This window comes from Lepidochelys kempii, chromosome 4 (genome assembly GCF_965140285.1).
Source record: "Lepidochelys kempii isolate rLepKem1 chromosome 4, rLepKem1.hap1, whole genome shotgun sequence".
Lineage (NCBI taxonomy): Eukaryota > Metazoa > Chordata > Testudines > Cheloniidae > Lepidochelys > Lepidochelys kempii.
In genome coordinates this window covers 62407737-62431403 of record NC_136383.1, presented here as the reverse complement: position 1 = coordinate 62431403, position 23667 = coordinate 62407737, and the positions used below count along the sequence as shown (strand labels likewise).

The 23667-nt window shown below is 41.6% G+C and overlaps 1 protein-coding gene across 3 annotated transcripts in view; it reads right to left on the bottom strand.

Annotated features, from left to right (window-relative positions):
• The window catches only part of FNIP2 (folliculin interacting protein 2), a 90089-nt gene that overhangs the window by 45164 nt on the left and 21258 nt on the right, over nucleotides 1-23667 (bottom strand). For all 3 annotated transcript variants that reach the window (XM_073341493.1, XM_073341496.1, XM_078852495.1), the window contains exons 2-3: nucleotides 8787-8913; nucleotides 3268-3402 (exon numbers count right to left, since the gene is read on the bottom strand). In XM_073341493.1, the coding sequence (XP_073197594.1) occupies nucleotides 3268-3402; nucleotides 8787-8913 (262 nt within the window). The remainder of the gene's footprint in view (nucleotides 1-3267; nucleotides 3403-8786; nucleotides 8914-23667) is intronic.

Genomic DNA, 23667 nt, shown 5'->3' with positions numbered 1-23667 from the left:
CAGGTCCAATCCTTCTTAGGCTTGGCTGGTTATTACAGACGATTTGTACCACAATACAGCCAAATCACCGCCCCATTGACAGACCTAACCAAAAAGAAACAGCCAAATGCCATTCAGTGGACCGAAGAGTGTCAGAAGGCCTTTAACCAGCTTAAAGCAACACTCCTGTCTGACCCTGTACTAACGGCCCCAGACTTTGACAAACTGTTCCTAGTAACCACAGATGCGTCCGAGCATGGTGTGGGAGCAGTTTTAATGCAGGAAAGACTGGATCAAGAATTCCACCCTGTAGTGTTTCTTAGCAAGAAGCTGTCTGAGAGGGAAAGCAACTGGTCAGTCAGTGAAAAAGAATGTTATGCCACTGTCTACGCTCTGGAAAAGCTACGCCCATATGTTTGGGGACGGCGTTTCCACCTGCAAACCAACCATGCTGCACTACAGTGGCTTCATACTGCCACAGGAAATAACAAAGAACTTCTTCGGTGGAGTTTAGCTCTCCAAGATTTTGATTTCGACATCCAACACATCTCAGGAGCTTCTAACACAGTGGCTGATGCACTCTCCCATGAAAGTTTCCCAGAATCAACTGGTTAAAATTGCCCTTGAGATGTGGAAAAATATTGTTAGTCTTTATACACTTGGTAGTATATTTAGAGGTGCATGTGTCTTATTAACTCTGTTTTCTCCAAGAGCTCCAGGAAGAAATCACAGCCAGCATTTCACCTTATCTGTGATTTGGGGGGGGCGTATCATAAAAACAAAGGGAAGGGTAAACACCTTTAAAATCCCTCCTGGCCAGAGGAAAACCCTTTACAGGTGAAAGGGTTTAAGAAGCTAGGATAACCTTGCTGGCACCTGACTAAAATGACCAATGAGGATACTTTCAAAGCTGGAGGGGGGGAGAAACAAAGGTTCTCTCTGTCCGTGTGTGGTTTTTTTTTTGTTTTTTTTTTTTTTGCCAGGAACAGAAAAGGAATGGAGCCTTAGAACTTAGTAAGTCACCTAGCTAGATATGCATTAGATTCTATTTTGTTTAAATGGCTGTTAAAATAAGCTGTGCTGAATGGAATGTATGTTCCTGTTTTTGGGTCTTTTTGTAACTTAAGGTTTTGCCTAGAGGGATTCTCTATGTTTTGAATCGGATTACCCTGTAAGGTATTTACCATCCTGATTTTACATAGGTAATTCTTTTTCTTTAATTAAAATTCTTCTTTTAAGAACCTGATTGTTTTTACATTGTTCTTAAGATCCAAGATCTTGGTTCTGTGTTCACCTATGCAAATTCCCCAGGAAAGGGGGTGTAGGGTTTGGGAGGATTTTGAGGGGAAAGACGTTTCCAAGCACGCTCTTTCCCTGTTATATATTTGTTAGACGCTTGGTGGTGGCAGCAATAAAGTCCAAGGGAAAAGGTAACATAGTTTGTACCTTGGGAAGTTTTAACCTAAGCTGGTAAAAATAAGCTTAGGGGGTTTTTCATGCAGGTCCCCACATCTGTACCCTAGAGTTCAGAGTGGGGAAGGAACCTTGACAGCACCTGAGAAACTCCCATGTTGTCTTTAGGAGACTGGAAAAGTGCACAAAAGCAACAGACCTTGCTCCGTGGAATTAGCTGCCTTGTTCTGACTAAATTTAAAAAATTCAGTTACTAGGGGCACAGCCACACTAGAGAGCTCACAGGTGCAGCCGTGTCGCTGTGAACTGTCTAATGTAGCTGCTGTAAGCCAATGGGAGCGAGCTCTCCCATTAACTACTCCAGCCCCCCATGTGCAGCAGAAAGCTATGTTGGTGGGAGAAGCTCTCCCGCTAACATAGTGCTGTCCACACCAGCGCTTATGTCGGTGTAACTTATGTTGCTCAGTGGGGTGATTTATTTCCTCCCCGCCCCGAGCGACACAAGTTATGCCAACATAAGCTGTAGGATAGACATAGCCTCAATGGCAGGCTTCTAGGTATTTTGCAGAAAAAAAACCCAACAACAACGAAGTATGCACTTTTTAAAGAGAAATTTTTAAATTTTTAAAGCCTACTGTTAAGGTAACACCTAAGGGTAAGTCTATGCAGCAAACAAAACTTCCATAGCAGCAAGTCTCAGAGCCTGAGTCATCTTACTCAGATTTGCGCTGTATCTATAAATAGCAGTGTGGATGTTCCTGCTTGGGCCGGAGCCTGGGCTCTGAGACCCTCCTTCCTCAACAGTTTTCAGAGCCCAGGCTCCAACTGGAACCAGAGTGTCTACACTGCTATTTTTAGCCTCACAGCACGAGCCTGAGTCAACTGACCCAGGTTCTGAGACTCCCTGCTGCTGCTGCTCTTTTATTTGGGGGGGGTTTTGCTGCATAAATATACCCTAAGATTACTAGAACTGAAAGACTGAAGGAAAGGACCTCACCTATACACAAAAACTAGCACCAACTGAAGTAATTAAAAAAGTTTCTAGTTACATGTATAAACAAACAAGTTTTATCTAAGGCCTAATTCCCTTTGTATATTTGACAGTATTTTGTGTAGTCAACTTCACCATTTCCTCAACATGGGAAGTTCAGCACATGCATAACTGAGTGTAGGATAAGGGCCTAACTTTTTATATGGCCATAGTCACACTGACTGTGGTATGACTAGTCATATGCTTTAAGTCTTTACAGAAACTTCACCTCAGTTTCTCCACTTTCAGGAGATCAAAACAGAAGAGAAAAGCATTTTTAAATAAACCAGGAAGATACGATTGCCAATTTTTGTGGGTTGTACAGAGGGCCATATACAGAACCTGAAAATATTTAGCCACTTTTTAGAAGCTGACTAGATTTCATATTGACGGGGTCCGTTTAAAATCTTTCCCATACTCAGCTGCACTCCTGCAGAAGTTATGAGCATTGGCTCCTGCAACAGAGGACTGAGAAAAAAACGTTTTTCTAGACCAAAAATGTGGAGAGCAACAGAGCACGTACATATTTTTGAAATGTCGAAGTTTAGATTATAAACTATTTTATGTAAAAGTTCAGAAAAACTGAAGAATTGTGCAATTTTAAAAACCGAACATAGAAATGACTAAACTTATATAACACTTTAAAAATAAAATAAAACACCCCTCTCCTCAACTTGTGGAAGGAAAGAAATACAGTTCAGATCCTCAGCATCAGTTTCATATTTGACATACTACAAATTCTACATAAACATTTAAGCAGGCATTTGTGAATTTAACACAAAGGTATCATCTTTAGTCATTGATGCAAATCTATATATAGATCTGCATCTATGTGTTAACGTTACCTGGTACTTTGGAAGCTGGTCCTTGACATGCTGTGTACAGCCCACTGATGAACTGTGGGAAGAAATACTATTGGTCCCATTGCTTGCTTGGCAGCACTTGGCAGAAGCCTTTCCTGGAGCATCCTCTACTATTTTCTGTGTCAGAAAAGGTTGATGATGAAAGTAAGTTTAACAAACATGAAGATTTCTGTTTCTAGCTGCACTCTAGTGATCTCAGAAGAGTTTTATTAAGAAGATACTGGAGCAAAAGAATAAATTTTGAAAGATTTTATTTTTGGGTTTAAATAAATAAATAAATACATCCAAGTAACTCTGGGTTTTCAAGAGAAAGGAAAGTGATGCCCAGGAGAACAGAAGTGTAGGATTATTCTTGAACTTAAGTCTACCAATGAATTAAGTTTTTGGTTATAGAAATACATGGCACACACCGTATATAAATACTCTGCTTTTTCAGCCATCATGATCCTGGTCAAAGTAATTTGTTACAAATTTATCCGCAGCAAATGGGTCTTTTTTTCCCTGTGAGCATACATTTCATAGAAATCAGCAGTGAGCTGCAATCTATAACATAATTTGCTAACATTTATGCAAATAAATCTCATTGTATGAGCTGCTTTCTATGGATAGAGTGTGGTCAGTCTCTTAGATTGCATGGTATTGTTTCTGCTTCACAAATTAACAGCAGATTTCTTCAACAGAAGAACAGCCAGAAAAACACAAATAGAGAATAATTGGTAGGAATATTAGAATGAATAATCCTTTGTGTATAAATTTAAGAATAAACCACTGGCTGTTTGAATATTTAGTGTGTAATATTCACCTGTCAAAAACTGCATTGCCAACTCCCCAAGTTTACTCTCAACTCACTGTTTGTATTGTTTGACTCGCTCTACTACGCAGTTTTTACTACAAAAAGACTCTTAACCTTTCAACAATTGCATGCTGTTTACATGGATAACATTTACCACAATGTTACTAAGAAAAGAAGCATTTAGCCCTCTTTGAATAAACTTAAAAATAGAAGTTCTTGCATGCAGAGTTGCCAATTTAAAAACAATATTTTTGTTTAAAAAACAAACATTCACATAAACCCCTTTTAGCTAGCCATCAAAAGGGCTAGTTTGCCTAGAATAAATGCTGGCAAAGCGTGTGTTTGGCTATATCTATGCTGGGAGCGGGGGATGTGAAATATCGTGCTCTTGTAGAAATCTCTGTGGTAGCTCTCATCAAGCTAGCATGCTAAAAACAGTAGCGTAGCTAGGGTAGCATGAGCAACAGTGTGCAGCAGCATGGACTAACCACCTTGAGTCCACACCCCTGAGGTTCAGGCACGTTTGTGCTCAGGATGGCTAGACCATGCTGCTGTTTGCTGCCCCAACTACACAACTATTTTTAGAGGGCTAGCTCGATGACAGCTAGAGTGGGTATGTCTCTACGAGCTGGGAATCACACCTCCAGCTGCAAGTGTAGACATACTCTTTGAAATTTTTTCATTTTCTTAAACTGTTAGCATTGCAACCCCCAATGCAGATAGAGGAAGGAGGATTGCTAGGAAGAGATGGGATCCACCTAATGAAGAGAGGAAACATCTTCACAGACAGGCTTGCTAACCTCGTGAGGAGGGCTTTAAACTAGGTTTACCGTGGGATTGTGACCTAAGTCCTAAGAAGTAAGTGGGGTAGTGGGATACCGGGAGGAAACACAAGGAGGAAGGTGCAACAGCGGAGGCCTCCTGATTCATACTGAGAAAGTAGGGCAATCCGCTAGTTATCTTAGGTGTCTGTACACGAACGCAAGAAGCCTGGGTAACAAGCGGGAAGAATTGGAAGTCCTGGCACAGTGAAGGAACTATGATGTGATTGGAACAACAGAGACTTGGTGGGGTAACTCACATGACTGGAGCACTGTCAGGGATGGGTATACACTGTTAAGGAAGGACAGGCGGGGGAGAAAAAGTGGAGGTGAAAAGGCAGGCAGAGGAGACAGGTAGAGGAGACAAGGTGCACTGTATGCAAGAGAGTGGTATGATTGCTCAGAGCTCCAGTATGAAACTGGAGAAAAGCCTGTTGAGAGTCTTTGGGTTAAGTTTAGAGGCAAGAGCAACAAGGGTGATGTCGTGGTGGGATTCTGCTATAGACCACCAGACAGGAGGATGAGGTAGACAAGGCTTTCTTCGGACTACTAACAGAAGTTTCCAGATCACAGGCCCTGGTTCTCATGGGGTACTTCAATCACCCTGACATCTGCTGGGAGAGCAATACAGCAGTGCACAGACAATCCAGGAAGTTTTTGAAGAGTGTTGGGAACAACTTCGTGGTGCAAGTGCTGGAGGACCCAACGAGGGACCATGCTTCTCTTGACCTGATGCTCACAAACAGGGAAGAACTGGTAGGGGAAGCAGAAGTGGGTGGCAAGTGGGCAGCAGTGACCATGAGAGAGTCCAGCGGAGGGCAACAAAAATTATTAGGGGGCTGGGGCACATGACTTACAAGGAGAGGCTGAGGGAACTGGGGTTATTTAGTCTGCAAAAGAGAAGAGTGGGGGGGGGGGGGGGATTTGATAGCAGCCTTCAACTACCTCAAGGGGGTTCCAAAGACGATGGAGCTCGGCTGTTCTCAGTGGTGGCAGATATTAGGAAACACTATTTCACAAGGAGGGTGGTGAAGCACTGGAATGGGTTACCTAGGGAGGTGGTGGAATCTCCTTCCTTAGAGGTTTTTAAGGCCTGGCTTGACAAAGCCCTAGCTAGGATGATTTAGTTGGGGATCGGTCCTGCTTTGAGCAGGGGGTTGGACTAGATGACCTCCTGAGGTCTCTTCCAACCCTGATATTCTATGATTCTATAATAAGACGTCTCAATCCGGACTTCATTGTATTGGGTACTATACACAAATACTAATGAATCAACAATCTCTGGCACGGCATACATTTAAAAAATGCCAGTGGTGTAACTACATTAATGCACACATGCTTCACTGGTGCAAAGCAGGTTTAAGTTGCATCTGTGTAAACTTTGCTTTACACTGATACACTAGGAGTTTGCACTGACATAGTTCTAAAACCAAGAAAATGAGAATTTAAGACATGCTCTTGGGTGGGGCTCAGAGGGAGATGGCAGAGACAATCCAGTAGCACTCTCATAATTCTAGGGAGCAGAAATGGGTTTGACTATAGCAGCGGCACAAGCCAGCCCTCTTACTATCAATTATGAAACTAACCAGACACGTGTAGAGGATTTTGTTGTTTTTTCTACATGTAGCTAACTGGTCTTTCATATTTTACCACATATTTGCATTCCTTTTGTGCAGCTTTTGCTTGACACTGCATTTATGTAACTGCTGTTTATCTAATTCCCAATGTGACTGTCATTAGGCGGTTATAAATGCACAAATGTTAGTAGTCATGTGCTTGACACAAGCTATTGACAAAAACAGCCTTAATATTAAAAAAGTGTTCCACTCTATGCCACCCACAGGAATAACTAGAATGAAACACATTAAATATACTACAGCACGATTAACCATACTTTTCGATACCCTTGTTAGTAGCGTGACCAGACAGCAAGTGTGAAAAATCGGGATGGGGTGGGGGTAATAGGAGCCTATATAAGAAAAAGACCCAAAAATCGGGACATCTCGTCACCCTACTTGTTAATAGAAGATAATCCGCCTAGTTCCCCAGATAAACAGATTTAAAGGTAAAACTGCCTTAAATCTATCCTATTTGTTTATATGAAGGGGAGAAGCTCCCTAATTCTTTGCTCATTCAGGGCTTGATCCTGTTCTAAACTGAAGTCAAAAGAAGCTGGTCATTGACAAATAGCTGCAGGGTTGGGCCCTAGCCTGGAAGTCTGGAAAATGCGGGTGCACCAAGTGTTAACTAGAGCATGTCAAAGCCATACATAGTTTCTGATTTGCAATTCTGAATATTTAACTTTAAGTGGCTATTTCAGTGTCTGGTATGAAAATAAGGTGGCATGTCCTATTTGTTATAGGATATTTTTGAAAACAATGGAGAAACTCTCTCTCTAAGAACAATATTTTAAATGGAGATTATACTTTATAAATTACCCTTTTTGTTTAAAATGTTTATGTCTTTAAGAGGAGCAAAACTTTTTTATATAGTTGTAAATATACCTTCCCATTCTTCTGAAGCAAATGCAACATTGTGTAATCAACCCCTTGGATATATAGTACTGACCTTGATATTGGGGCTCATAACAGGAAAAAAGGGATTAATATAGGCCACACTGACCTATTTACTCTCATAAGTAGATGATCAGTCATGATCATCATGTGTGCCTTACTAATGTGGGTTAAGCCAACATGTGATACTCATGCAGCTTAATTTAAATACAGTTTCAGATGACTGTGTTTAAACTTTTTCATGAGAGCCATTTCCACAAAGCACTGCTATTTAAAGTGTACATTATAGCTAGTAATTACACACTGACTGTACCATTCAACACATTCTGGTCAACAGTGTTAGCTGTAATTTGAAATCTATCCAATAAAACTGTTTTATAACAAAATGGAGTTTTGGGATAGGTCTATGCTTAACATGCTGCAGCTTCTCCTGTCGGCGTAGTTAATCCACCTCCGTGAGAAGCCCTCACATCAACAAAGCACTGTCTACACGGCGGGTTAGGTCAATGAAACTGTGTTGCTCAGGAGTGTGGGTTTTTCAAACCCCTGAGTGATGTAGTTATACTGATGTAAATTTATAGTGTAGGCCTAGCCTCAGAACTGTAACTGAGTAGAAGAAAAGTACAGCTAACAAGGAAGACATACTCTATGTATCACTTTTGTCTTCTTAATGTCAACTGGACATATTAGAATACCGTTTAAGTGCAGCCTTGTAGATCCAGATACTGGCAGAGATCAAGCCACACCTTAATTGTACATTTCCTTGTTTTCACTGGTTTGTCTCACAACATTCAAAATTATGTATTGTCTGCTATTGTCTCAGTCACATGCACATACTCGACTTTACAAAGAGTAACAAAAATGGAGTGGTGACAATTAAAAAAAAAAGAGTGACTTTATAGTTTTAACTAAAGAGATCCAAAGGGAAGACAAGTGCATCTGAACACATGCCAGCTCCCAGTGAAATAAGCAGACATCTCTGTGCAACTTGTGTGCAAGAATCAGGCCTAAAAAATGAAAAATGATCAGCTTCAACATATACAAAAGTTGACTATGTCAGAAAAATACTAAATTAAAAAAGGATCAAGTCCATTGAGCAATGCCTATGAGCAGGGCCTATATTGTTTTATATCAGTCACCATATATTTTTTTTTTTTAAAAGGCAGTAAGCTAGAATGTGTTATTTTAGGCTTTTCGAATGTAGCTGTAACAGGTGTGTCCTGAAAATTTCAAAAAAGTTTTCACCCACAACAAATGCAGCAAAAACTTCCAAAATAAGAAATGCAGAAATTAGCATTTTTTTTTAAAATTATTTCCATTTGGGGCCAGAGAACAAAAAGAATCAAAGGACAGACGCGTATTAGTGTTTCATACCTGAGCTGCTGCCTCATCAACTTTGCGGACTGCTTTGGAATCAAACAAGACCTGTCTGCCTCTTCTCTCACAATCCTGGTAAACTATCAGGCGGATTTCATTCAAGTCAAACTCTGAACAGGACCAGCTGCGGATTGCAAATACAGTCAGAAGTTATGTTGTTATCTCACCAGAGAGCTAACGGACTTGAATAAGTGAAGGAAGTATGTACCATCATTTGGGTCTTTTGCACAGTGGTGGCAGGAACCAAATTGCAAAAAGAAAAGGAGTACTTGTGGCACCTTAGAGACTAACCAATTTATTTGAGCATAAGCTTTCGTGAGCTACAGCTCGCTTCATCGGATGCATACTGTGGAAAGTACAGAAGACTTTTTATACACACAAACCATGAAAAAATGGGTGATTATCACTACAAAAGGTTTTCTCTCCCCCCACCCCCCTGCTGGTAATAGCTTATCTAAAGTGACCACTCTCCTTACAATGTGTATGATAATCAAGGTGGGCCATTTCCAGCACAAATCCAGGTTCTTTCCAAAACAACTATGGTTTTGTAATTAAAAAAGATCAACAGTAGTGCAACGGTCACATCGGAAGGTAAAAGTAGACATTTTAAGGTAGACCCTTTCCAAGGTACCAGAACCCACACTTTTAAAAACAGCACTGAACGTGCATACTTTTACAAATCATGGTTGGGTTCAGCAGGTTTTTCCACCGTGTGCGATCCTTACTTTTGGAGCTTTGCCATCAGAAACGTGGAGGCCCTCAACTGATTGTTGACTGAAATCTAAACGTTTATCTCAAATAAGCATGTGACACAGTCAAACTATTTTTGTCCAAAGTGCAGCAGAACTAAATATTTGTCTCTATTTAAAACATAGTACCGTAGTAAAGGACCCAAGGTTTTTGCATAGGTTTTACCCACAAAAACCAAACAAGTCCCTCTTCCTTCTGTTCCTTATATTAACATATTAAGGGCCCAGTTTTAAATTCACATGAACTAATAAAATTCCAGGGGTAGATCTTAGAAACTAAGTGAACAAGTTACACCATACAAACAAAAAGCGTTTTCACTAATGCCAGAATATAAACTAGCAATTTAAATACATTTGTTATATTCCATTAAAAGTTACCTGAACCTGTGCATCAGAAACTTCTTTTTTGTCAAAAATGTAACACTCATTTGGAGACTATACATAAATATACCACAATCAGACACAGCAGTAACTGTGTAGTAGGGTGAAGGAATGCATATGGCTGATAACTGCACTGACACCAAGCAATGAACTCTTTGTGCTAGTCGTCAGGGTACCAATAATGAAACCTATGTATAACTAACAAGTCTCAGTAATGCTTAAAAACTTGCTAGGCCTTGAATCTGTAAGCTCTGACAGTCAAACCTCTAGGGTTCAAGGAGGTTGCAAACTCTGTGCCCTCAGCTGAGGTTAACCCTCTTATATTAAGAGCACACGGTTACAGGCATTCTGATTTCAGAATGACTGCTATGGAGAATTACTGATATTTTATGCTTTTTTCAAAGCTCAAATCTCATAAGTGAAAGAAAGATTTAAGATTAGAAATAGGACACCTTCTTATATTGATTTACTGCTTTTCGACTTCATTCAAAAAAGCCTACCACTCTACCAGAAGCACAATCCAAGCGTGAATAAAATTAAGTTGTCACAGACATGACTGGATTTGCTAAATATGTGAAATCAGAGACTATACTCAATTTAATAAAATCTTTAGAAACAACAGGTCATGGATGTGATAACGATGCTCACTCTGTAATATGGTAACACCCTGTTAAACGGAGAGATCGGAGGACTATATTGCTGTATATCTTTAAACAAAAGCTCACTGCTATAATGATCATGCTTTCCTTTTTGATACACACCTATCAAGAATTTGTACAAGTACTATAACTTCCTAACTAAAAAGAGTAAAAAAAAACCAAAAAACAAAAAACCCCACCACATTTCTTTGCAAATAATTCTCTCCTCAGAGCACTTTCCCCTTCATCTTAGTTGAAAGCTTCTCTTCCTTCACTTTCCCCATGCATCACTGTAATTTCTTGTTACATTATTTATGTAGTTTTGATTAAGCTCTTCAGTGCAAGGCATGTCTGTCAAGCACTATGCACATTTATGGCATTAATAAATCATAATAGGAAAAACTATTTACAAATTAGAGAAGTTCTCAGACAGGAAACTCATATTGAGTTAAGGACGTAAACAAATATCCATTAACATTTATTGTTTCCCCTTTTTGAAAGTCAGGAAAGCAACCAAAAGAAAGAGACTAATGCAGTCCAAATCTTCTACACTCAGTAACCACAACACTAACCTTAGCTATGCTCCATTGATGCAGATTACCACTCTGAGTCTAACTTTTGGCTATTGCCCAGACACCCACCATTCAAGACATAACTCAGCATAGCCGCCTGTTAACGTCAAACCCACCTGCTCACCAATCAGAGACTAGAGATTTGGCAACCACCTTCCCCACCCCCTTTTTTTTTTGGTAGTTTAAACCAGAAACCACTTCTACATGCAGTCAACACAAAACCCTTTTCTAGTCATCCACTCATGTAGGGTAAATAAGGTATCCAGTTCCTAAAGACCTCATGAAGGCTGGCCTGAGATCATATTTCCCATATCCTACTTTAGGCCCCCTAACCTCCACTACTTTCACACATCCTTGCAGAATAAGCCTGGATCTCTAAACAACTGAGGAAGGCTGGAAGAATGGGTGCAGGCCATATCATGCTGTAATATTCCTCATTTTACATTCATATATTCAAGCAGGGAAGATTTAGTTTCATTCATTCAGCAAGGGCTGGGATTCTCCCACAACTAAGGAGGGCAGATAAAGGTAATGGGGGAGAGTTAAGGTTGATGCAGGAATCGTTCTTATATTAATGTTTCATGAATTAGAGCACTCATTTCTTAATCTACAGAAAAACGTGAAAGTTAAAAAAAAGTCTAAAAGTGATATGAGTGAAAAGATGTTTACAATCTTAATTTTGTATTAAAAACATGTTTCAAGTAATAGCATTGTTCTCCTCTGAAAATCCCTCCCTGCAATTTCAACTGTAAGCAGTTTTCTTTACTTCTTTTCCCAAACTGTTGTATAATCAAATGCAACAGGGCTTAAACAATCATTGGTGCATCTGATGGGGAGGAAGGTGGAGCAGGGGAAGACATTCCTTCCTAATCTCTCAGGCAGTCAGCCTACACCTTAGAGTATGGAGGTTTAATTATCTTTCTTAGGTTACATAATAGTTTTCACCTTACATACTGTAAAAAAGTGTTAGTCTCTAAGGTGCCACAAGAACTTGTTTTTACATAAATTGTATAGCTCATGTAAGAAGCTGGAACAACAGATGTGCACTGAAATCTTCTGTCCACAGAGCAGCATAGGTAGCAAAAATGCAAGCTTCTCCATACCAGGCAACGTGCTGAGGTGATGTGCCTCAGCTCTGACTTGGATGGACCATATCTAGGGGACAAGAGTACAGCTGTTTTTAATAGACATTTTAGTTTATCATGTTGCATAACAGAATGTCGAGGCCACATTGATTTCCTACACAGAGTGCCTCTGGAATAGGAATTTTCCTGACTAGGCTCTACTGAAAGGGAAAAAAAAAAAAAAGTATATCCCACAAATAAACAAACCACTAGAAAACAAGAAGTTCATACAATTTCTTTGCTGCTTTAACTTGTCCTCTGTTAAAGGGCCCAATCTTGCAAAGAGCTGAACATCCTCAACTCCTACTGATTTTAACAGGAAAGGAGGAAGACACCACCATGGAAGACCAGGCTTAATTGCCCTCTCCCATGAACAGCCCAGAGTCACACAAATAGCTGTTTTGTTTCTAAAGTACTTTAACTTGCTCTTCATGTTTTATCTTGATTCTTTGGACTATTTATTATGTGTTTTCCTAAGTGTACTTTGTTCCAATCCACTGGTATTGCTTAGGCAGGACTTCCAGGTTTGAAAAGGATGCTTCTTTAGCCCTAACCAACTCAAAGAGTTTGATGTTCCTTTCTAATGTTTTTGTTGGTTGGGGTTTTTTTGGGGGGTGGGAGGGCTGTCTGCAGTTAAAATAAACCATCTGCTCCTCTAACACAACATTCTTAGATTGCAAGAGGCTCTGATACCAAGGCAATAGGTATTATATGCATGTCTAAGACCACAAAATGATGCTGAAGGCTGTTTTGCTACTAACGATTTTCCTCACTTTTAATGTGTTTTTTACACACACACACACACACACACAAACACACTGCTTTCAAGAGGTAGGAGTACTAGACAAACACTAAGTTTTTTGTTTTTAAGTCTGCCCTTTCAAAGATAGTCATAGTGTTATTATTAGGGGAGTTAACCTGTATGCAATCAAACCTATTTGGCTCTGCTCACTGTTACCCAGTGGAATTCCTACACACCTCACATATGCTAAAAACTACAACCACTCCACCTCCTGCAGTCCAGCCTTCATCCCTATTTTCCCACCAACTGCCTATCGAGATTCATTATAGGCTCCAGTTCAAAACTGAACCAAGGAGGAAATCAAAACAGCCCATGGATTTGCCTCAATTTACCTCATGCATTTGGTCTCTTTTTCCAATTCCATCCCTGTTCATTTATAGCTTGCCCCCTCAATTCCTTTCCACATTCTTTCAGAAATCACAGTGCTAATTTGCTGAAAGGGGACCCAAACTCCTTTAAACAAACAAAAATGGAATCTATACATGTTTGATTTTAAATTAAAATGTAAAGCTCCTGAAAAGCACCAAGTTGGCTGCTTTATTTACCCAAAAACAGGGATAGCATGGCCAGGAGCAGTGTAGATTTCCCCATACTGCCCCACCTATTTTAAATGACCAAAGACCCACATTCAGGTAGCAAGGCAACAGTTTTTGGCCAAGAATGAACGGAGTTGAATTTCAGCTCTATATTCTGTTATCAGCCTGCTGAGGTACTGTGTCCAGTTTCCCTATCCCAGCTATGCTGCACACCAAAAGAAATTAGAATCAATTTGAACTGATAATTTTTAACTCCAGACATTAGCCCGTTAAGAAAATGTTACTTAAGCTTCTGTCAAGCAGATCTCAAATCTTGCATGAGAAAGGACTGCACTGCTTACACAGAATATGCTGAACTGAAAGAGGGAACTTCAGAGAATGCCTCTCAAGTCTATTCCACATTGTAATGTTTGAATTACACCAGGGAAAGGGGGGGGGGGGGAGAATATGTCTTGAACTATCCAGTTTCACACTACAGAAGTGATCCATCCATGATCATAATAAGATCAGATGTCATTCAAATACACATGGAAAACAACACATGGACACACATCCAGTAATGTCAAATCCTTGTGGAATCCATCACAAGGCACAAGATTCTCACATGACTAGCAATTTTTCCCCCTTCACAAAAACACATAGCTGTTTTTCCATCCTGTATTGTCTACGCTGTTTCATATAATACACAGCTCCAAAACCATGGTGTCTGATGTCAATCATATCCTACACTTAATGTGCCTTGGAGTCACACACACACAGCTTTGTGTTTAATTGCATTTGATATACACTAGTAATGTTTATATTTAATGTAACTATCAATTGACCAATTTCACCCTTGTTACGAAAGGCAATTTTATGCTCATCTTCACATAAGAGAATTTCCCCCACAACTATAATGACATTTGGCATTGCAGGAATGGTGTACGGTTAGTCCAGGTAAACTATAGTGAACTTCTGCTTTGGCGAGTTATCCTCTGATGTTTAAAGCAAGTCTATTTTGTTTAAGGGTTTGGTGGAAGAGAAAACCTACCCACTTCTGCATCACTAATTTCTAAATTGTAGTGGAAAAAATATTCAAAATAGAGAATTTATACTTTTTTCTGAAGTCCTAACAGCATGCTTAAGGGTAATTTCTAATTTTCTATTTGCAACAAACTAAAAAAGTTCTATTAGTCCATTTCAAACCCATTTACAACACAGAATACTTAGGAAACGGTGATGCTTAAATCAATTTTAAAATACGTTTTCAGTTCCTCTTTAACAGCAACACGTAATACAATCAGGGATCGCTTCAGTAGCTAAATCTGTGTGTGCTCAATTGGAAAATGCAAAGTAGCTATTTTTTGTTGTTGTTTTGTTCAGTTTTAATTGTTCTCTTTATTAACACCAGGTCCAGCTGTTTGCAATTACCTAGCTACTGAACGGCACAGACATTATATAAGATCCACCAAGTATTATGACTATTTTTTTATACCTGACTAATATGATATTGAGTTAACTTTAAGACAGTTGGAACCAAACAAAATAGAGGAGCTGTGATACGCAAAGAGTACACTAGGGTAAACTTCAGGCAAATTAAAAAAATGGACAGTGGTAAGCAGGAGCAGTTCACCCCAGTGTATGGAAAGATGCCAGAACTAATAACTAAGAATTTTAGCAAAAAAAATTCTATGTTCACATGGTTCTCATAGCTTTTCTATAGTTAATATGAGGCTGGCACTCTTCAATATCTGTTTGTGGAAACAAGTCATCCACTCAGGAAAATGAAGGACATGCTTAGAATCTTTTTTTTTTTCCTTTTTAAAAACTAAAAGCTGGTTTGTTCAGAGTGTTTCACCAGGTTTCTTGTTAGCATCAGGTAAAAATGCTAATGCTAAAAATCCTTCACTCTCCCCAAAATAGTGGCAAAGCTGCTTCTTTAAACTTATTCAGATGTCTTCTGCTATACATAAGAGAGGATAACTTGGATATAAGGTGACCTCTTTTGCTTAGGGGAAAATTTAAATTATATTTGCTTTTCACAAGCCTCGATTCGATTTCTTCATGTAGCACTTAGTTACTATATTATTTTCCATGTATGTATTGCTATACACTGAAGGACAGGATTTTTTTTTTAAATGAACTAGAAGAGCATTCCCAGTTGCTTTAGAAAATGTAAAGATAGCTGAAGTGATTCTGAAGATATTAAACAGTTTGAGATACAATAAATATGCAGAATTTAATTGGTAATATTGATCACGCTAAAAATTGAAAAATTCACCCCTTACTGCACTCCAAATGATCATCAGAAAGCTGCAAATACTCAGAAGCCTTAACCAGCATATTGTTCTCAGATCATCCATTTTTGCAGGGGTCAACAGAACTCTGATCTCAACAAACAAAGCTTGCAGCTTACCTTCATAATAGCCAGATGTATATTCTGAGATCTATGCATATACTCCAGCTGAACAGCAATTCATTTGTTTAGATTTGAGAAGTATTTCAGTTTGCTTTAAAAACATTACTTTGAGAAGGTACAAACTGATGTTTCAGTGCAGCAAATACTGAACAAGCTGTTGGGCTAGTGATGTCTTCTTAACCTATTTCAACTATACTCAATAAGGTAGTTTTTACTTTTAAACCCACGATGGAGGGGAGAGAGTAACAGAGTTTTGTTACACGGTAGTTGTAAGAAAACAATACAACTTGGAACTGCTTCATAGCTTTCACTCAAGAGCTTTATTAATTGAATAAAAACATCACTAAGAAGTTATAACAGGACAGTAACCAAACTCAGTATTAGTTTATTGCCTGATCTTGGGATTTGTTCCTGGAGATGTTCAGCAACTGAAGCAACCGTCCCCTCATTTCCATCTCTTTCTCCCCCCATCCCCTACAAAATGTTACTGATTGACCCACTGACATGGGGCAGGCAAAGAAGATCAGAAACAGTTTTAGAAGGGGAAGGAAAGTTTGTGCCACTAGCTGAAATTACACAGTATTATCGAAACTTAATTTCTCTTTCAACTATTGGCATTTAGGACCCAGGTAGCATGTATATACAACTTGTGTTAGAGTGACAAATTTGGTCTGAGTAACCAATGAAGAAGAACTTTGGAGTATTATGGCCCCATTTGGAAAACAGCTTTTCAATTCGTTGACTTTATGGCATTTTAGTCACATGGTTATATTTCCAGTAGAATGCAAGCTAGAACACCCAATTACCTCTGAAAATTACATTTTCAAAAAAGATAACTGGCCTACCTGTTTTGCAGCAATGTATTGACACTGCTTTTACGATTGGTGCTCTGTTCTGGCACAAAAGATTTATCCTTTTTATCTAATCTTGTGTTTGAGATATTATTTCCCAGTGGGCAAGAGGCATTATTACTGTTTCTTGCTCGGTCTGTTTGCCCTCCTGTGTTGTGTGCAGTTTTTGGTGTACCTCCACACATCTTCTTAGTTCAGATGTACTCTCCCAAAGCTTCTTGAAAATACTGAATACTGGCTTAAGAGATATGGCTTTAAGTTAGTTGCTTCACAATGGCTCAGCATCCAGCAACCATAGACATTTCCTCTCAGAAATTCAACCAAGTCTTTTGTAGCAATCCACTGGGTTTCTTTTTTAGAACTAGAGTAGCATGTTCTGCCAACCAATAATTCAGGAAGACAATTGCATCCAACGTGATGTAGTATTTATCCCAGATTAGACCACCACACGGAACTTTCAAATTTCAAAGCCCATCCAAGATTATCTCCTGCTTCTGTTGCCGGAGTTTTTCCACCAAGCCCGGTAAGCAGTCAGCAGATACAGCAGCTAATACTGATTTTAACTACCTTTGTTTCCTGGTATGAGATTATGTAGCTGGCAATTATTTATTTGGTCACAAGACCAAACCATATGGCCTCTGATAGAAAGAGCATAGTTGCTTTTGCACTGACTTGCCCTTAGCTGCAAGGTTGTTCTAACACTGGCTACAACACCCTCTTAATGGCTCTCATGTGAGCAAGTGTCATCTGACAACTCTTAGCAACCACCTATGGCTCAGCACCATACTTCAAATGCAAATAAAAATCTGTCACCAATACCCTACAGTTATCAGGTAAGGAATGATTAACACCAGCAAACACCCCAGAATTTTTGCACAGTAATGGTTTTACTCTGTAAACAGTCTATATTCATCTAAGACCCTGATACTGCTTAAAAAAAAAAAGCAGCTTTTACACAATGGAAGGGAAATCTGTTTACAGAATACAACTGATAGGTAAGACCTGACGAATATGAGGGAGATAACGTTTCACTTTTACACTTGCTTAAAAATATGTCCCTTAAAAATAAACTAAAAGACAGATGTTTTAAATACCAAATAGGAGTTATTAAAAAATGTAGTACAACTAAAAACACTCCCTACCTTTAAAAAAAATAAAATAAAAAAGATTAACATGCACTTGGAGAAACGGGTTTAGAACTAAAACCAGCCTTTTGTTTTACAACAAATGGATATTCAATCCCTTCAGCAGTGCATGTGTAACACTGACATTCGTGGTCAAACCTTGGACCTCTGGAGCTATGTGGATGAGTCTCTACTGCATGAGCTAAAAAGCCATATGACTGTTAGCTAAGGCTGTAGAGCAGACTCATTAATCTCTAAGTGGTCTCGGTGCCACTAGATGGGACAGAACACCACACCCAGGAGGTGCGTGAGTTACACATGCCAAGAGGACATGTCTTGTTATCTACAAGCTCAACTAACCTCATCACGGTACAGTATATAATTGTCCCTTCTGCCCTTAAAAAAAGGATTCCACCCAAAAAACCCAAGCACCCCATACAAGATGACCATTTTCTGCTAAAATTTGCTGTAGAGTACTGTCTACACACACGCACCAAAAAAAACAATAAAAGTTTGGCATTTATAAAGCCCTTTTCAGCCACAAAGCTCTTTATAAGGCAAGCATTATCTCCGTCTTACAAATGGGACAACCTAGGCACAAGTAGGTTAAATTACTTGCTCAAGGTCACTCAGCAAGTCCAGGGTAGAGCCAATAGTAAGTTACATGGTCTTCCAATTCCCAGCTCCATGCTCAGTCCACTAGATCATAATTGCTCCTGTTCATGCTTGAGAGGAACAAACTACAGCTTACCATGCCCTCCTCAAATCTTCCCAAAATCTTGGGAACCATGCTCCTATTCCTGTCCTTTTCAAGCCTGTAGAATGATTCCGGACCACCGTTAACATGTTTAATCCAATCTAAGCCATGCACTAATCGTGCTGAGTGCTACTTGTTTGAAATCTAATTTCACAGCATGGTAGTATTTATTACAGACGAGACCTGACACCACTGAAGAGAAAGAAAATGGCTCTCAGAACAGCATGAACAGACGTCCCATTTTTAAAGGGACAGTCCCGTATTTAAGCCCTCCTGGAAGTATCCTGACTTTTTCTTTAAAACAGGCAAATTGTCCTGTATTATTTGTCTCCCCCACATCAGTACTGGTGGGTACTGCTGCTGGCCGGATCCCTGCTCGCTAGCTGCTCACTCACCAGCAGTGTGGAGGGGGTGGGGGGCTGCAGTGGCCGATGATGGGGGTGGGTGTGCAAGGCTGGTGGCAGGGCAGAGCTGCAGTGTGCAGGGCCGGACACTCCCCCCGCTGGTCCCTCAGTGCAGTCGCGGCTGCGTGCCGGCTCTTGGCCAGCAGGGCCCCATCCCCCACATCCCATTTCTGGCCGGCACCGGCTGCGTGGTATGAACTGCGGTGACTGGTGAGTGCAGGCAGGCGCCAGGCAGCGGCCGGCTATTTGTCGCTCTGCTGCCCACCCATTGGCCCTCTCACTGTCCTCTCTCTGCTTTGCCCCTTCCCCAACCCCGCTGCCCCTCCACGTACCCCTACGCTCCCAGCACTGTGCGGAGAACCAGCCCCTAGTCGGAGCGCTTGGCTCACCAATAGCCTGGCCAGCAGGCTCCTTCCCTCCCCCGGTCTACACTGGCAGTATTAATGCACTGCTGCGGCAGCACTTTAACATGGCTTTTGTAATCGCGGCCCAGCGCTGGTGCACTGTCTACCTGGTGCTTTACAGCGCTGAAACTTGCTGCACGCCGGGGGTTGGTTTTTTTCACACCCCTGAGTGAGAAAGTTGCAGCGCTGTAAAGTGCCAGTGTAGACAAGCCCTAAGACCCGCTGGCCCAGGACGCTGGCTAGTAGGAGCTGAGCCCTGCATGTGCCAGAGACCCGGGCAGCCACTCTGCCGCTCAGCTAAGCTCCCGAGTGGAGCCCTAAAGCGATTTTAAGCCTGTTCGTGACCCAACCCTGCAGGCTCCACAGCAGCCCCCAGGGCAGGGACTTAGCACCCTCTTCACCTGCCCCACTCCCCATGCCCCCTGGGTCCTTCCCGCAGGGAGCATGGGGCTGCTGCATCCCCTAGGCACCCTCTCCTGCTGAGCCACCTCTCTGGCCCCATTCGCTGAAGCCCCTGCAGTCAGGTTTCCTGGGCCCTGGTGCACAATGCATCCTTAGGGCTTAATCCCTTCCTGCCTGTGTTGTAGCTGGGGGACAGGAGGCCGCTGGGTTATGTCAGTGGCCAGCAGCAATCTGGAGATGTTAGCTGCCTTTTGACACTGTGTGGGCAGGAAGGGACAAGCTGCTTCCAGCCACAGGGCAGCAGGGAGGGAGGAAAAGTTGAGCTCTGCAAAGACACAGGCCAGGTCATCCCTTCCCCCACCCCACCCTGCGGCTGAAAGCAGCTACCTGTCCCTTCCCTCCCGCACAGGAAAGGCTGCTGCTCAACACATTCTGGTGTGAACCCTGGCAGAAAAATGGGGAGGAGAGGCATGTGACCCTGTGTGACCCCCCACGTGTTGCCTCAGGAAGACACAGGTACCAGGAGATGAGGGTCCATCTCAGGGGCCCAGCCAAGCCTGGACCGTTGGGTTGGTTGGTCGGTCGCCCTCCCCCACCCCCATGAGAGAGAGAGAGAGGTGTGTGTGTGTGTGACCTCTCCCCATGCGAGCCCTAAAGATAAGAAGGTAAATAAAAAGAATCCAACTACACAGTATTTCTTCTTTGCAGGGACTCAGTCAACTTGATGTTAATTTGAACATTTGTCCTGCATAGTTCTGATTGATTACCGTTGAACTCACCTGAACACAAGTAATTTTACCAGGTGTCCCGTATTCAGCACAGGGAAATATGGTCACCCTAAGAGTAAGAAGTGACATTCTTCATGCTATTTGAGACCTTAGTTATGCTATCAGTTACCATCCTGGATCCTCAGGAACTGTGCTATACTATAGCTTTTGAACAGTCTCTTGGAGGAACCCCAAGGGCTCTGCCTCCCTCTTCCTTCAGCATAGGCCACACAGCCTCACTGCCTCCTAAACTGAGCTACTAGACTTCTGCATCATACTATGAGCTCTACTCTGCAAATCCAACAGAGAGACTCCTAGTAGATACCTGTTTCAGAGCAACAGCCGTGTTAGTCTGTATTCGCAAAAAGAAAAGGAGTACTTGTGGCACCTTAGAGACTAACCAATTTATTTGAGCATAAGCTTTCGTGAGCTACAGCTCACTTCATCAGATGCATACTGTGGAAACTGCAGAAGACATTATATACACAGAGACCATGAAACAATACCTCCTCCCACCCCACTCTCCTGCTGGTAATAGCTTATCTAAAGTGACCACTCTCCTTACAATGTGTATGATAATCAAGGTGGGCCATTTCCAGCATAAATCCAAGTTTAACCAGAACGTCGGGGGGAGGTAGGAAAAAACAAGGGGAAATAGCCACTCCCAGTCTCTATTTAAGCCTAAATTAATAGTATCCAATTTGCAAATGAATTCCAATTCAGAAGTTTCTCGCTGGTGTCTGGATTTGAAGTTTTTTTGTTGTAAGATAGCGACCTTCATATCTGTGATTGCGTGACCAGAGAGATTGAAGTGTTCTCCGACTGGTTTATGAATGTTATAATTCTGGACATCTGATTTGTGTCCATTTATTCTTTTACGTAGAGACTGTCCAGTTTGACCAATGTACATGGCAGAGGGGCATTGCTGGCACATGATGGCATATATCACATTGGTGGATGTGCATGTGAATGAGCCTCTGATAGTGTGGCTGATGTTATTAGGCCCTGTGATGGTGTCCCCTGAATAGATATGTGGGCACAGTTGGCAACGGGCTTTGTTGCAAGGATAGGTTCCTGGGTTAGTGGTTGTGTGGTATGTGGTTGTTGGTGAGTATTTGCTTCAGGTTGGGGGGGCTGTCTGTAGGCAAGGACTGGCCTGTCTCCCAAGATTTGTGAGAGTGTTGGGTCATCCTTCAGGATAGGTTGTAGATCCTTAATAATGCGTTGGAGGGGTTTTAGTTGGGGGCTGAAGGTGACGGCTAGTGGTGTTCTGTTATTTTCTTTGTTAGGACTGTCCTGTAGTAGGTAACTTCTGGGAACTCTTCTGGCTCTATCAATCTGTTTCTTCACTTCCGCAGGTGGGTATTGTAGTTGTAAGAATGCTTGATAGAGATTTTGTAGGTGTTTGTCTCTGTCTGAGGGGTTGGAGCAAATGCAGTTGTATCTTAGAGCTTGGCTGTAGACGATGGATCGTGTGGTGTGGTCAGGGTGAAAGCTGGAGGCATGTAGGTAGGAATAGAGGTTTCCGGTATAGGGTGGTGTTTATGTGACCATTGTTTATTAGCACTGTAGTGTCCAGGAAGTGGATCCCTTGTGTGGACTGGACCAGGCTGAGGTTGATGGTGGGATGGAAATTGTTGAAATCATGGTGGAATTCCTCAAGGGCTTCTTTTCCATGGGTCATAGAATCATAGAATATCAGGGTTGGAAGGGACCTGAGGAGGTCATCTAGTCCAACCCCCTGCTCAAAGCAGGACCAATCCCCAATTAAATCATCCCAGCCCGGGCTTTGTCAAGCCTGACCTTAAAAACTTCTAAGGAAGGAGATTCTACCGCCTCCCTAGGTAACGCATTCTAGTGTTTCACCACCCTCCTAGTGAAAAAGTTTTTCCTAATATCCAACCTAAACCTTCCCCACTGCAACTTGAGACCATTACTCCTTGTCCTGTCCTCTTCTACCACTGAGAATAGTCTAGAACCATCCTCTCTGGAACCACCTCTCAGGTAGTTGAAAGCAGCTATCAAATCCCCCCTCATTCTTCTCTTCTGCAGACTGAACAATGCCAGTTCCCTCAGCCTCTCCTCATAAGTCAGATGCTGGTCCAGATGATGAAGATGTCATCAATATAGCGCAAGTAGAGTAGGGGCGTTAGGGGACGAGAGCTGAGGAAGCGTTGTTCTAAATCAGCCATAAAAATGTTGGCATACTGTGGGGTCATGCGGGTACCCATAGCAGTGCCTCTGATCTGAAGGTATACATTGTCCCCAAATGTAAAATAGTTATGGGTAAGGACAAAGTCACAAAGTTCAGCCACCAGGTTAGCCGTGACATTATCGGGGATAGTGTTCTTGACGGCTTGTAGTCCATCTTTGTGTGGAATGTTGGTGTAGAGGGCTTCTACATTCATAGTGGCCAGTATGGTGTTATCAGGAAGATCACCGATGGATTGTAGTTTCCTCAGGAAGTCAGTGGTGTCTCGAAGGTAGCTGGGAGTGCTGGTAGCGTAGGGCCTGAGGAGGGAGTCTACATAGCCAGACAATCCTGCTGTCAGGGTGCCAATGCCTGAGATGATGAGGCGCCCAGGATTTCCAGGTTTATGGACCTTGGGTAGTAGACAGAATATCCCAGGTCAGGGTTCCAGGGGTGTGTCTGTGCAGATTTGATCTTGTGCTTTTTCAGGAAGTTTCTTGAGCAAATGCTGTAGTTGCTTTTGGTAACTCTCAGTGGGATCATAGGGTAATGGCTTGTAGAAAGTGGTGTTGGAGAGCTGCCGAGCAGCCTCTTGTTCATATTCATAGTAGATACCTGTGCATTCTTCAGGGGCTAATGCACTCCAGCCAGTATTTGCAGTGACACTCAAGCAGCAATTTCAAAACAGTGGGGTTTATTATTTGACTGGAGCACAGTACTGGAAGTCTTTAACTTTTATTTCTCTTGCTAACTTAAAGCACAGTTCATTCTGGTCAGC